The following is a 16607-nucleotide window of genomic DNA, read 5'->3' on the forward strand; positions in this document are numbered from 1 at the left end:
TAATAAAAAATAGAAAATGAAAACAAAAACAAAAACAAAAACAAAAAATGAAAACATAACCAAACGGAGAAAGTATACATAGGCTCCGTTTGGTAGAGTTATGAGAAAACGATTATAGATTATAACTTAACAGATTATAACTTACAGCTGTGAACATAAACTGGCAACATGTTTGGTGTAGCTGTGAGATTATGAATTTAAGCAGCAGAATAGTATTTGGTAAATAAGCTGTAGAATAGTTTCTTTTTTTAATTTTTTTTTTTCTTCTCTTCTTTCTTTGTTAATTTTGTTTAATTTATTAAAATTAATATTCATGTTCTAATATATATTAATGTTGTGATTTCATTACATATTATTTTTTATATATTCATTTTAAATATTTATATCTGTATTTATTTTCTTTATTATTATTATTATTATTATTATTATTATTATTATTATTATTATTATTATTATTATTATCAATTTGCTCATCAATTATTAAAATTAGTATCAGTTATTAATTATTATTATCATTATTAATTTGTTCATCAATTATTAAAATTGGTATCAATTTGTCCATCAATTATTATTATTATTATTATTATTATTATTATTATTATTATTATTATTATTATTATTTATTAAAGTAATTCTTTATTAGTAATTCATTTTTAGTAATTCATTTGATAAATATTATTTATGATAGCAATTCATTTTTAGTAATTCTTTATTATTATTTTTCTTTATTATTTCATTTCTTATTTTTCATTTTTTTCAATTTATATCATTTTTTTAGTGATATTTCATTTTTTCATTTTTAGTAAAAATATTTCATTTTTTCATTATAAATTAATTAGTGTCAATTAATGGCCTAATTAGCATCAATTAATAGTAAAATTATTTTTTTTCATTAATGGCCTAATTAGCATTAATTAATTTTTTTTCATTTTTTCATTATAAATTAATTAGCATTATTATTTTTTATTCATTAATTTTTTTTTTAATTAAAAAAACACTGAACCTCCTCACACACACACACACACACACACACAAAACCTAATCTGAAAACCCTAGCTCCAGCGCTAGGGTTTCAGATTGATCCACAGAGAAAGAGCCGTTGTCACACCGGCGTCGATCACGAAGAGGGAGAGAGAGCTAGGGTTGAAATGTTCAGATCGCGATGATAAACCCAAAATTTTGTAACATCTTCGATCATCACTACGGCCATAGCTCTGAGATCACGATGGTTCAGATCACGATGATAAAAACACAGAGAAGCCTTGCCGGAGGCCAGATCGTGACGAGGCTGTCGCGACAGAGGCCAGATCTTCAGCAAGCTGTCGCCCTTCTCCACCGCGAGCCTCTCTAAGGCGATGATTGCCACTCTCAATTGATTGTCTTCCTTCAGATTTGAATCCGAACACACATACACACACACACGAAGAGAGAGAGAGACAGACAGACCGACCTAGGATTTGCCGAAAATCACCTCCCTCGCTAGAAATCACCTCTCTGGTTCGGGCAAGGGAGAGAAATGAGTGAGTTTGGCTTATATACGTGGCACACTGGTAATAACTTGAAATTGTGAGGGGCATTTTAAGTCATTTTGCCTCTCAAACCCCCCAGCTATGCGCTTAAGCTAAATCAAAAAGCACCTCCTCCCCAACTCAAAGAATAATCACTTTTTGACTTAATTTAAGCTAATAGTTGATCACTTGAGCTACACCAAACACACAAAAATCACTTAATTCAAGCTAAAAGCTGAAATAAGCTGGATTTAAGCTCTACCAAACACCCCAATAGATAGACCTCATGGCCACCTAATGTTCTAAACTTCCAAAGCATAAACCAGGACAAAGATAAGGCCACATAAACCACGGTGAAGATTTCGGCTCTCGCTTCCATTATTGATGATTATCAAAAACTTACATGGTCAAATGAAAACCGATAATACAACAAATATATATATATATATATACAACTCATGTAAGCAATCAACAGCTGGAAAAATAAAAAATAAAAACTAGTACTAGTGGTACACAATGTGTAACAAACAATAATAAACATCCAATCTCATCAATTATCCTTGCAATCTTCAGAGGGTCTAGCTTGAAGTCCTCCACCTGCTCTCTTCTCAAGTGAATAAGGCATGTAAGTGCCAAGAATTCTATCCCACATGACAAAGAATGGCTGCGAAAAGTTGTATTTGCTTCCATAAAGTTGGTGGTGAATATCGTGATAGGCACTGTTGTTTCTAAAGAAGAGATGGAAGAGGTTCCCTGGGAGCCAAAGCCCACAATGGTCATCGACTGTTTTGATCGTAGCGAAGGAGAAGAAGAAGATGGAAGTTCGAGGAGACATGCCGGAGAGGAGGAATGATAGTGCACCACCAATCGTGTCGAGGAGAAGACCCTCTACTGGGTGGTTATATAGAGCTCCGAATGAGTATGGGACCACAAGGCGGTGATGTTGAGAATGGATATGGCGGTACAAGAACTTGTTATCATGCATATACCTATGCATGAAATACTGCCATGTGTCTAAAACCAACATTGCAATAAAGAATTGTCTAAGGAGAACAATCAGAGAACGCTTTTGAACTGTGCCAGCCTCACTGTCATTTGCAGTGACCTATACACAAACAAGACTGCATATTACAAATCAAAATAACCATCTTCCAATCATGATTCATGCCTAAACCAGCAATTAATCAAGAATTAGAATAAATGCTGAGAAAAGTACAAACATGTTAGTATATCAATGTCAATGTCTACTCTTTTCACTGTTGAAACCTCCTACTGTCAACAAAAATATCAGAACAATCATGCACTTTGCAAAAAGTGTGCCTAACATTAAACAGAAAGACACAAGTATAGAAGAAGAGAGATTGAACTTGATTAGATGAACAAGAATATGATTTTTAAATAAAAATCAAGGAGAATTATCGAACATTTTTCATTCATCCTCTATTTGACTCAACTCTATAATTAAAGCTCCAACATGAGGCGGCATGCATCACTGCTGCCAATAGATAAAAAAAAGCTATTAAAAAATATCACAATTACCTTCAACGAATCATTCTTAAAACTAAAATAGTATTATGATCCATTTATTCCATTGCCAAAATTAAAAACAAAATGCAAAATTCCAAAACAGAAGAAGGCAAGAAGGGAGTAATCCGCAAGCTCTAACCAACACAACTGCTTACCAAATGGCATCTAATTGACACAGACCACTATCATTCCTGCATGAATAAGATCTATCTGATTTTTGGGAATGGAGTTCAGCTATAGGCCTCCTTAAAAGGTTCCATTTCACTGATGATTCCATGCTACACGACTAGTAGAAACATTACTTCCATCAAATAATAAATTCTAAAGCATTAGAAAACGATTAATACACTATTACGTTATTAGCAAAACCAACAATCTTTGTTGTTCCCTTGATAACTAGAACACACCATTAGAGTTTCAAATTTCATTTCTGGTAAATATATTATTGAACCCAATCATCAGCTATATCTTATGTTGTTAACCAGAATGCAGGTAGACGCAAGAAAATTATACCAAATGATCTAATTCATGTGAATTTCAAATGACAAAAAAAATCTCATAATGCGGCATTCATATTGCAACACTTTTGCCTATGAAAAGAAAAAGGAAACAAGGAATTGTACCCCCCACAAAAAAAATTAAATACATGCCAACACTTTTTCTTTTCTTTTTTTTTAAACAAATGGACCCCCACTTGTTTAATTTTTGTTTTTTACAAATTGACCCCCACTTGAAGTTTCATAAATTATGATTTTCACCCTGCGGTGTCTCAAACGTGTCCCTTACGTGTCTGGCTGCAAAAAAAATAAAAAAAAAAAGGGGGACACTTTCAGCAGCGTGTCGGACACGTGTCCACATCATGTCCGACACTGATACACAACCCTCGGAGAGGTGTCCGTGCTTCATAGAAGAAAGATGTGAATCTTATCAGTCATCTCAGCAATAGTATTATAGATCTTGATCTTCCTCATTCTTGCTCTCTCTACATATTTGTGTATATATGTGCATGGTAATATGTGTGTATATATTACACACACACACATCCCTATATGACTGATTCAAAACAAACCTGAATTTAGAGAAGGAATGTGTTAGGGCTGATGTCTTGCCATGGCACATGAAAGAAGCACTACTAGGGGAGGCGGTAGAATGAAAACAGAGAATACCTTTTGTGCTTACAATGCCATAATGCCAAAATGGCGATTGTATAATTGGGTGGTAGAACGGAAACAGAGAATACCTTTTGTGCATACAATGCCATAATGCCAAAATGACGATTGTATAATTGGGGTATGAACATAAACACGATGCAAACTTAGGGTATCTAATAGCCAATATATATGGATTTGGTTTGGGCAAGGAGGGTTCACCACTCATCCAACTAGCCATGACCCCCAAACATATTTTGATCCTTCACCCCGGAACCCACCCCAAATCCAATTAAGCCTCTCCCAAATCTGTCCTAATCAGGCCAGGAACGCAAGTAATCAGGTTAACTCGCCATCCCTAGGCTTGTATTGGTCTATTGAAAAGTCAACATTTCTCATACCCAAGCCCACCAACCTATGGCCAGCCCAAGTCCTTGGATACTCCGAATAAATTTACTAATTCAGATATGTATTCAGTACTCCTTGGAAACACCTGAAAACTCTCTCAATTGATTGGGTTCAACAATACATTCACCAGAAGAACGGTAAGAGAGAAGCTGAATGCAGCATTCATATAATAGGATAAATCTTTCAAAAAGAAGAACCAGTAAGGAAAAATAGGGTAAATCTAGAGTTTGCTGAGAATGCAACATAACCATCAGTCCCCTTCATGGAATTTAATACAAAATAATAAGTATCTTCAAGCAGTAGTTGCCTACAGAGCATAAATTACTTTAAGCATAGCGCGCACACCATCGCATTTCACTTGATGCATCATTTTGTTTTCCATCCACACTTGAAAATGCATGATAATTATCCTTGTTTCTCAAGACATGTCTCAATATCACCCAGGTAAAAATAAAAGTTTATCGAGTCAATCTTCCAAATCTATTATATCGGTTTTAAGTTGTCATTAGAAAGAAAGAGAGAGACGTCTGCTAGCCGACACCCTCCCCATTCTTCAATCTCCCAAAAAGTATACCACCATTCTCACATGTCTTTCCCACAAATATAGTTTCATTACATATAAAGATTTTTATCCTTGATTCTTGATTCTTCAACAACAATCATAAATCCCCAAAAGAGGAAAACAACACATATTATGAAGTGATTTTTTTAATTATAACCAAACATATACAATAACAATTCATTGAAATTAAGAACGTGTAATGAAATGAGGCAAAATATGAAAATGTAAGGAAATATATAATCAAGAGATTAAAACAGGACAGGACAGGACGTACGGTGAATAAGAGGATAGCAACGATGGCCTGAACGATCTGTTGAAGAAGAACACCTTTGATAACCGTGGATTTAGATACCAAATTCTTGTCATCTTCGTCCATTTTCGAATGCAATCGATAATTCTCCAACGATCCCAACATAACATAAATTCCAGAATATACCCAATAAACCAAAATCGGAACCACAGTACCCAATAACTCATCTGATACCCCAAATTCCATGAATTCCATAGCCTATAATATATATATAAATATATATTTCTATATATCAATCAATATGAGAGACAGAGAGAGATAGAAACAGGGACGCAGAGAAAAATCAAATCAAAGGTTTGGTGGTGTGGGGGGGATTTCAAAAGAATTGAGAAAAAAAAACCCCAATTGAATTGAAAATCCCCAAACCCTAGACGTCGATTGATCAATCTGGTCTCTGTTTTTTAGTAAATGGAAGACGAAGAAGCAGAGAAAGATGAAGAGATATTCTTATAGTTTTGCTTTTGTATTATAAAAAATTTAAAAATTTAAAAAAAAATGGTAGGTTGGTACAAAGTACAAACAAACAATGAGTAGGGTTTGGAGGGTCGTTAAAACCAGGGTTGGATTTTGATGTTAAAAAAGGGAAATTCCAAAAGATTTTTGATGAAAACTGTGCAATTGACTTTGATTAAGATCTGCATGTACTTGTATCGGTGGTGTTAATATAGACTAAGGCTGGTTTGGGAACACGTTATTTTAGTAATTTTTTGGTTTTTTATAAAAAAATGTACAGAAAAGTAGAGAGGTGATGTGACAAGTTTTAGTTGGTTTTTAACTTTTTGACTAAAATAGTCACTCCCCAAACGAGGCCTAACTAACTAGTGTATTAATCAGTATGACTTTACTCATTAATTATATTATAAATATTAAAAATTTCTTAAATTATGTAATATCATCAATCGGTATATTAATTAATATATTAATTGATGTATATAGTATTATTCTAATTGTATTATATATTTCATAGAGTAATATTAAGAATTATGAAAAAAAATATCATGAAATAATCATGAAAGATTCTTCACTTTTAAATTATACAAATAATAAAATACCATATACTAATTAAATAATAAAAAATCTTTATAATGCATTTCATGATATTTTTTTTCTTAATTGCTAAATATTATTCTACTTGATAATTTTAAACCATCAATGTTGTCCGTGGATGTTTTCCATGATGATATGCCACTGTGAGGTGGCCCCACTTGATTGTGACTTGTTTGGTTCAAAAAATAATTGATATGGGTTATTTAGGAAGTTGGTTAAAAGTCATTTTTTAATTTTTAATTTATTCTAGATCACATCATTCCTTATATTTTTTACACGTTTTTTTAAAAAAATTCAAAAAAAATCAAAAAGTCTACTTTTAATCATCTTTTTAAATCAACCCATATTTGGAAATTTTAATACGAGTAATGCTACGTCATCTGAATTTTGATTTGCTCAAATCGTTTGAATTTTGGTTTGCCGATCGTTCGGAAATAAGTTAACACTCACGATCGACAAGGCTGACAATTGTGATAGACAAGTGTTTCACCGGTCGTCCCCAGACGATAGACTAATATGCACAAATTCAAGCGTTCGGACAAACTCAAATTCGAGCTATCAATCATTTTCATTTTAATATATATCATATACACTCTTAATTGTGACTTCTTATTTAATTATGACAATATTCTAATTATAACTCATGAGATGTAATATTAAATTATAACTTTATTTTTTTTTAATTATAACTCAAAAAATATATAATTCTATAAGTTTTTTTTCTTTAGTTATAATAGCCTTTTTGGATATATTACACTTACATTATTTGAAATTTGTATTTTCTTTTTAAAGTCTTCCTAATGAGTGTTTTAAAAATTATCAATAAAATTATGCAATGTTAAATTATTTATAAATTCAGTATATATTACACATATCTTAAAATATTTTTAGATATTTTTATATATTTTTTATTTATACATATTTTTAATAACCTTAAAAACTGCTTTTAACATTTTCTTTTCTTTAATACAAATTTGTTTTAAAGTTTTAGAAACTCATCCGTTTTTAATGTTTGTTGTTGACATTTCTAATAAAAATTTACGCTCTATTTGTTTAAATGGAAAATATTTTTCAAAAAATATTTTTTGCATTTTCTATCATTTAGTACAACGAAAAATAAGAGTCAACGGAAAATATTTTCTTTTGTTAATAAAAAAATAAGCTTATTTTGGTAAAAAAATATTATTCACTTTTAAAAGATGGAAAACATTTTACAAACTAAAATTTTATCAATGTCACCACATTGTCACCACTCTATCACCTTCACCACCACCAGAGCTACTACCACATCTACCACCTCACAACTACCGCCACTACTATCTCTACCTCATTACTACCACCACCACCACCACTACTGCCGCTACCACTACCATCACCACCACCGCACCACTACATTCACCACTACCCCCTAATACCTCCACTTGACTAGCGTTACTATCACCACCACTAATGCAACCATTAATACATTAATTTCAAGTACGCAATCAAACATAAGAAAACATTTTCTGAAAAAAAAAAAGACAATGCTTGATAGCTCGAATTTTCATGCGCTTGAATAGTTTGAATGTCTCAAAACGACGGCTATAAAAATTTGAGTTATCAAACATTTTTCAAAAATAAGATGTGATGCTCCAGGTCTTAAAATCGGTTTGTGACCACTTGTGTGAATGCCCATAAATTTTCAAATCTTGTCTGTAACTTGTTTAGATTGGTTTAGTTGAGATTGACATTGTTTAGCGTGCACCAATTTTGATGAAATTTGTTTTGGGCCTAACAAGAACTTAGAAACACCTTTACACACAAATCTACCTAGGAATTTGGCCACCCGAGTAGCCATTTAATAGTAGACTTGTCACGGTCCAAACTTGGTATTTGGAAGTTCGGTGTTGTAACAAGATAAAAATTAAAGTCATAACAAATTAATAGTGTAGTAGAGTAAAGTAAAAGGATACCCAAATGTTTAATTAATTATAACAAAAACATATACATTGGGGTTTCTATTTAATTACTTTGTCAAAGTTGGACTATGATTACAAGTGCCTTGTGGCTACACCACGCATGGTTCCTGACACATTAACTGAAAGTAGTTAACAACTATAAGCACATGGCAAAGTGTAAAATATTATGCTAAGAGCATAATGGTATAAAAATCACCATGGATAATTATTCAGGCTAAATAGAAAATAGTTTGTTTCAAACATATAATACATAAATCATATAAGCAAAATAATTATAATCACGATACAGAACAAAACAAATGGTCAATGGATATTTAAGTTTCCCAGACATGGGACCTTCAGAAGACCAGATATTTGAGTCCCCGGGCATGAGACCTTCAGAGGGCTAAATATTTGAGTACCCAGGCATAAGACTTTCAAACGGCCAAATATTTGAGTCACCGAGCATGAGACTTTCAGAGGGTCAGATATTTGAGTCCCCAGACATGGGACCTTCAGAGGGTCACAAAAGTGACAACAGAACATAACAGACGGTCAGTGGATCCATAACAAATAGAGGGTCACTTAAAGTAACAACAGAGCAGAACAAGGTGTCACATAAAGTAACAATTCAGAAAGCTAAAAAATATTAAAGTCTCCCAAGGTATGGGACCGTCAGAAAGCCAATGGATATTAAAATCTCCCAAAGCATAAGACCGTCAGAGTGCCAATGGATATTAAGGTCCCCAAGTATGAGACTATCGCAAGATCAATGATTATATACAAATAATTGTTTAACAACACATTTAAAAAATAATTATATCTATAGGTTTCTTTTTTAAATAAATAAAATTCATTTAACAAATAATATATTTTAAAAATTAATATAATTTACAAAAACAAATTTTATAAAAATAATTTATGATAACTCAACGTATAATAAAACTAATCTCAATATTGATCCGTAACTTTTCTTCCGTTCCCGGCTCACTCTCTTTCTTATGCCTCTCAGTCGTTTCATTTCCCTTTCCTTTCATTCAGTTTAAACTCACCTATTTATAGGTGAGTTTTCCTTACCACGTTGGAGCACAATTCCTGTGGCTCACGTTTCCGGGTACAGGGTACGTGCTGCCACATCACCATGCTGTGACAGCAAACGGGGTCGTTTAATTTATTTAAATAAAAAAAAAAATTTGAACTACACCCAGAATGGAATGGCCTCCTTTGGTGTAGAAGAGCATTTAGGCCAAGTTTGGCTACAAAGGAAAAAGTGCACTTATTTCATCTTTTTATCTTTTTTGGGTCACATCAATCAACATTTCCTCTCTATTTTTTCTACACGTAATACAAAAAAAGTCAAAAAGTGCATTTATTTAGTCTTTCCAAACTAGGCCTTAGATTTAAGTTGACTTTAGCAAAAGCTTTAAAATAAATAAATAAATAAATAATTGAATCACACAGGATATATATATATTTTTATTTTGTCCTAATTTAATTTAATTCAATTCATTATAATTGTTATTTTTTTTATTTATGAAAAATATGCATATGAGCTATATGTATCACATAAGGATAAATTTTATTAATTTACTAAGTTAACGTCAACCAACTTATTAATTATTTTTTGTCAAAAATCCTAATGTCATTATCAATTAAACAAAATTGACACAAAAATCTAAAAATTTAAGGATCAAAATTGAGCCCATTGAAAGTGTAAGGACCAGTACGACACAAGTAACAAAATTTAGAAACTACCGATTTAATTTGCTTTAAATTTTAAAAGAAAGCCAATATTGAAATATAAGCACTTAAAACAAATGGTATTTCAATTATATAACATGTAACAACAATATAATACAAAAAGTACATGTAGCTACCATATATATATATATATATATATAAAATTGTATAACAACTAAATTAAATCAAAAATAAAAAAATAAAGTTGAATTTAAATTGTGAACCAACTAACAAATTCAATATTCAATATCATTGTAAATCTAATTCCTTCACATACCAAATCATCCAAAATTTAAATTTCAAAATCATTAAAATGAATAAACAATAATATGATCGAGCCCAATATTTCTGGAAAGTAAAAAATTACAATAATGATAAGGCAATAGTTATATGTTAATCAAATGTCATCTCTTTTAATTTTGTGGGGGTGGTTATGAATTGCTAGAGAAATTAACAAATTCATCCTTGTCCAAACATGACGAAGCCTCTATAGGAGTTTGCATTGTTGGATCAACTGAAATTTCCTAGAAGAAAATTGTATATAAGCAAATGTATTTAGAATAAAATTTATTGACTATTTTTTATTTTCAACTGTAAGTATATTAAATACCTGAGAAATTGATGGACTATATGATACTTGGGAAGACAAAAGCACCGACTGTGGGTGTGATGGTGGACAATTAACGTCATGCGTCAAAAGATTATACCCAAAATTCATCATTTGTGACCAATAAGGTGTATGAACATCCTAAATAATTATAAGTAAATACAAAGTGTCATTATCATTACATTTGCACCATATATTGTAAATAAAAATAAAAGAAAAACTCACATGTGGTTGGTTTGAAGATGAATTTTAGACATCTATATTGTTGTTGCATTGGTCAATATTCTACAGATGTTATGAAGTATTTATAAGTACATTGCACAAAGTAAGATAAATAAATAAAAATATAAAATATAAAAATTACTTAGCTAAATAAGATTAATACCTGAGTGATGGAAGGTCGTGAAACAACTTTTGTCCTCTTTCCAATCTTTTCATGCCAAGGCTTTAATCTACCACCACTCTTTTGTACATTGTCTTTCTTTTTCAAACCCTTATCTCTTTCAAAATTTGGATCAATATCATTTAATCCTATGTCAATGGAGCCTCCACTACTTGAAACATTTGAGCTATTTTGTGAAATGATCATATTGTCCACTTTTACACACAAATCATAAATACTATTGTCCACAAACTCATATACGGTATCATATTCAAATGATCGAGCTGCTAATTTTACCATTCTAGGACAAAGATGTCTATAACGCGCTGATATCACCAACTTGGGATCAACCTCATTCACTATAACTTTTTTGTCTTTAGATGAACAATCCTTTGCATCTAGTCTCCATCGCACTAGTATATATCTATCGAAAATTTCCATAACATTCATCTGATGGAGCACTTTAATCGCATGACCACACAAAATTCCAAAACTCTCAAATTTTTGACAAGTACAACGAACATTTTGTAGCATTTTGCCTCCTAAATTATCAAACTCCATTGCACCCATCACAATATACTCTCTATCTTCTCCATACAAACCAATCACATATTTAATTTCTCCTTCTAACTCACAACATTTCCTTACTTGACAAGAAAGAGACTTGTCAAACTCGCCATGGAATAAGTCAAAGATAGGAGGGGTATATAGTTTCGCGGTTTGAACTAACATGGGACAACTCTTGATTTTTATTCTTGGTAACTTTTGTCTAGATTGATAAATAGCATAACTTTTATTATACCGCTTGTCTAAAACAACTTGATCGAAATTTGTAAAGAATTGAACAATATTATGGTCAGATTTTAAGTGTTTTTTAAATTTTGCATTCAAGCTCTCACTGAGTTGGGTGCTTCGCATACCTGCATTAAATGACCATTTCATGTACACATGTGCCCACTTCTCTCTAAGTTCCCAAGTTTTCTTCATCCATGTATTCTCCTCCAAGTTGTATTTAATAAGCAAAGATTTCCAAGCTTTAACTAAGTCATTTTCATCTTCATATCCGAAAATGCAAGCTTTAAAGTCACTTCCAAATGTTGAGTTGCCCTTGTACAAATAGCCCAAATGCTTCAAGGCATTTTGCATTGGGTGAAAAGTACACAATCCATGAGTAACATTAGACATGATATAAGAAATTCCCTTAGCCATTGCTTGATCTTGGTCTGTAAAAATAGTACTGGGCTTTTTTCCCGACATTGCATGCAAGAAAGTTTCAAATAACTACTCAAATGATGCTGTGGTTTCATCATATAGTAAAGCGGCACCAAAAATCACTGTCATTCTAAAATGGTTAAAGCCAGTAAAAAGAGCAAATGGTCGATACTATTTGTTTGTTCGAAATGTTGTGTCAAATGAAACAGCATCCCCAAAATTTTCATAATCTATAATCATCTGATGGTCCGCCCAAAAAATATTGGCTATCATTTCATCAACATCCAATTGAACTGCATAGTAAAAATATGGATTATTAGCAGCTTGCTTCTGAAAATATCTCAACAGAGTACATGCTTCACCATATTGCAAGTCTCTTTGTCTTTTTACATGCAAGCAGCTCTTTTGGTCTTCTCACGTGAATCTTACAAATTCCTTCCCGCCTGCTTGAGTACTAATGAGATCATGTGATGCTTTGAGTGATAAACCAGTAGCATCAGCTAATTCCATATTTATACCTTGAGCTTCAGAAAACTTTCTTTGAGATGGCATCATATAAGAACATTAAGGAAGATGCATAATATGGTTATGGTTATCATCAAACTTTGTAACAACCCATTTTGATAATTCCCGATCTAAAGAGACATACATTAATGCTTTACAATTAGTTCTTGTGTCTTGTCGAGGTTGTTTTACCATTTCACTTCGTTTATTTTTTTCTCCTTGTTTACAGCAAACAAACTTTCTATTAACCATTATACCATTTTTCTTGCTTTTCGTATGGTAATCTCTTCTAATACTAAATCCCATAATTCTTCCATATTCATTGTAGAATTGATATGCAATTTCCTCTTACTCAAACTCAGTTCCAAGACTTGGTGTGTGCTCTTTTAACAATCTAGCATTATCTTCTATACTCCTTTCAAGTCCATTAACCTCCATTAATAACGATAAGCTGATAATAAAATAAAAAGAGAAGTGTTAAAAAGTGGTACAAATGAATATACACAAAAATTAATTCGATTTTTTGCTTCAAAAGCAAGATAATTGTTAAAAAGTTGTACAAATGAAGCTAACAACATAATGAACGAATTGCTATTATATTTCATAATTAATTAAAATAAGCTCTACAATTAATTGTTGCTTTAACTATTCACTAATTTTTAGCCATTCCTTATAATAATATAAATATATGCACAAGTTGATTCATTACTATCTATGCAAGTAATTAACATTTTTTTTTTGTTTGGAAGAAGTAATTAATAAATTGCATGAACTTCAAACCTAGCAAAAACAAGCTCAATTTTCACACACAAAAAATAAATAAATAAATAAAATCAAGATTTGCCTTCAAACCAACAATTTCACATCTATTTTTTGTTTTTCTTTTTTCCTTTGACTACAAGCATCACTATCACAATATAAACATGTAAGATATATAAAAAAATGTTATAAGGCACATCACTTTTGGATTATAACTTATTATAGTATTAATTATAACTTGGTTATGATCAGTGACGAAATTAAGAGAAGATCATGGAAGGTCATGACTCCCTATTTCTATGAAAAATATTATTTGTCATAGCACTTTAAAAATATATATATCAATTTATACATAAAAGGACCCCCAATACAAAAAATATATATTTCATTATTCTCTCAACTTATATTATCTTTCTATTTTGCACAAAAAAAAAAATTCTTCATCCAATTAGAGATTGCTTCTACGGTATTTAATTTTTTTTCTATGTATATATATAATTTATATATCATATTCTATATACATGTGTGTTTGTGTATCTGGTGAAAAAAAATTATTTATCTTTTGACCCCTCCGACAATGAAATCTTGATTCCATCCGTAATTATCACTCATTGTGATATTAATTCTGACTTATTTTGATTATTATTTTAATTATAATTGAAAAGGTTATGTGATCTTTGATTATGACTAATAATTATTATTTTTAGTTATGATATTTATATTTGCATATAGGGTGTGGATTCTATAATAACATACACATATATAAATTATACATACACATACATACATACATATATATATATATATATATATATATATATATGTATATAAACAATCTATAATACCTGAAATAAGAGAGTGATTGTGCATGAGATGGTGTTATGAGTGAGGATTGGCGATGGAGGCTGATAATGAATTTCTGTGACAATGGTAAAAAAACATTCTTCGTAGATATTAAAGTTTCTTCTTTTTTTCCTAAAGCGAACCCTAAATATAAAATTATAATTTTATACTAAATGAAAAAACGTGGTCACAGGCCCTTTCTTTCTTTTTATTTTTTTTATTTGTTTTAGGCCCCTTTTGTTTGGGGTTATGGGAAGGGAATTGGGTTTGGTAGTGAGGAGCGGATTGAGAATGGAGTGTTTGTTTTGAGAGATATGGAAGGGATTAGTAATCCCAAGGGATTAGTAAGGAGGAGGAAGGGGGATTGGTAAGGAGGAGGTAGAGATGGTATTAGAAAAATAGTAAGGGGATTAGAAATTTTTTTATTTTTTATATATTGGGAATTTTTTTTAAATATAATGTTTATTTTTGTATATTTTTTATTTATTTTATTATTTTATATAAAAATAATTTAATAATTCCTCACTATCAATCCCCTCACTATCAATTCTCTCCATTCTATCTCCCAAAACAAACGGGCCTTAAACTATTCCTAAAGTCGACCTAAACCTATTCAGTGGCAAAAGAGGCACGTGTGATCCAAATTTGTGTTTTTTTTTTTATTTTTAAATAAATTAAACGACCCCGTTTTGCTGTCACAGCACGGTGCTGTAGCACCTACCCCATTTCGCACATTTCCTGCCTTTTTATTGCAACTCATTTCTTTTCTTTTTCTTTTTTTTTTTTGTTGTGTCTTTTCTTCCTTGTTTCTTTCTCTTTGCTTCCTTTTCTTTCTTTCTATCTTTCTTCTCTTTCTTTCTATTATTATTACAATAATGATTTATCCCATTAAAAATATCACCACTAATAGCACTAATACATTAAAAAAGTAAAAAAAAAAAAAAAAATACAACTCCAAGACTAAAACATCACATCATTAATGACGGGACCCACTGCTACCTAATTAGTGGGAGCACTAATTAGTGCTCCCAAACATTTTTCTTATTATTATTATTATTATTATTATTATTATTATTATTATTATATAATAAAATATAAAATAACATATATATAATTGTCTGATTGATTGAGGGGAGCCCAAAGTGACCAAACAACATTATATTATCATTTTTTGTTGATAAAAAATAATAACTTTTAATTTAAATCTAATTAGATTTTATTATACATAATTATAAAATTAAACATTCTTTATTTATTTATGCGGTGCTAATATATGTTTTGGGATGTCACAGGACTGCCCAAGAGCCACTGCGCGTACAACCTTGGTGGGCGTACGAGCAATGGCGTAATTAGGAATTTAGTGAAGAGGGGGCATAAATTAATGACAATATTAATTTTTTTTTATAATAAACAATAATGAAATATTATTAAACTTAAATATTAAGAGTTCATTTGGATAAATGTGAATTTTAAATTGAAGAATTTGAGATTAAATTTTATACAAATATTGGGAAGTAACTATTTTATAGGTGGATTGGATAATTAAAAAGAAGATAAGTTGAGACAGAAAATATATTTTAGTAGAGAAATTCTATAAAACATATCGCAAAAAAAAATGTATATCATATGTCGCAATTATGATCTTCGTGGTTTTTAGTTAGAACACATTATAGTGTTAGATATAATTTAGTTATAATTTCTTGTGGTTGTTATTTTGATTATGACTATATATCAAGTAATAGTTAGTTATGACTCATTCTGATATTAATTATGACTTATTATAATTTTTTTATTTTTTATAATTAAAAATGTGTTACTTGATTATAATTTATATAGTGGTCATTTTATTTATGAATGGATAGAAACACATGAAGGATTAACTCTACATGTCAAATGTAACTAACAATCCAATAAATTTCATATCTTTCTTGAAATTAATTATGTATACATGTCAATAATGATAGATATCACCATTATATTAAAATTTTTATAAATAATAATATGACTTATTATAGTCTCTTTATTTTCAATTAAAATAATCACTATTATTCTTATAATTTTAAAAATGTCAATTGACATTTAGTTTTAAATAATATTTTTATAAATTTTTTAT

The 16607-nt window shown here is 30.6% G+C and overlaps 2 protein-coding genes across 2 annotated transcripts; both read right to left on the reverse strand.

Moving 5' to 3' along the window:
• Positions 1-1854: 1854 nt before the first annotated feature.
• On the reverse strand, positions 1855-6093 carry LOC114288185 (sphinganine C4-monooxygenase 1). The gene is made up of 2 exons (XM_028231668.2): positions 5428-6093; positions 1855-2613 (listed from the first exon to the last, which is right to left on the reverse strand). The coding sequence occupies exons 1-2, from the start codon at positions 5656-5658 to the stop codon at positions 2059-2061; spliced, it is 786 nt and encodes a 261-aa protein (XP_028087469.2). The 5' UTR covers positions 5659-6093; the 3' UTR covers positions 1855-2058.
• A 4525-nt stretch (positions 6094-10618) lies between these two features.
• On the reverse strand, positions 10619-12385 carry LOC114288190 (protein FAR1-RELATED SEQUENCE 5-like). Its single transcript, XM_082895240.1, has 3 exons — positions 11180-12385; positions 10798-10935; positions 10619-10711 (listed from the first exon to the last, which is right to left on the reverse strand). Exons 1-3 carry the CDS (start codon positions 12383-12385, stop codon positions 10619-10621), a joined length of 1437 nt encoding a protein of 478 aa, XP_082751366.1.
• Between the last annotated feature and the right edge of the window lie 4222 nt (positions 12386-16607).

This window comes from Camellia sinensis, chromosome 11 (genome assembly GCF_055761805.1).
Source record: "Camellia sinensis isolate YWXY chromosome 11, ASM5576180v1, whole genome shotgun sequence".
In the NCBI taxonomy this organism is placed as follows: Eukaryota; Viridiplantae; Streptophyta; class Magnoliopsida; order Ericales; family Theaceae; genus Camellia; species Camellia sinensis.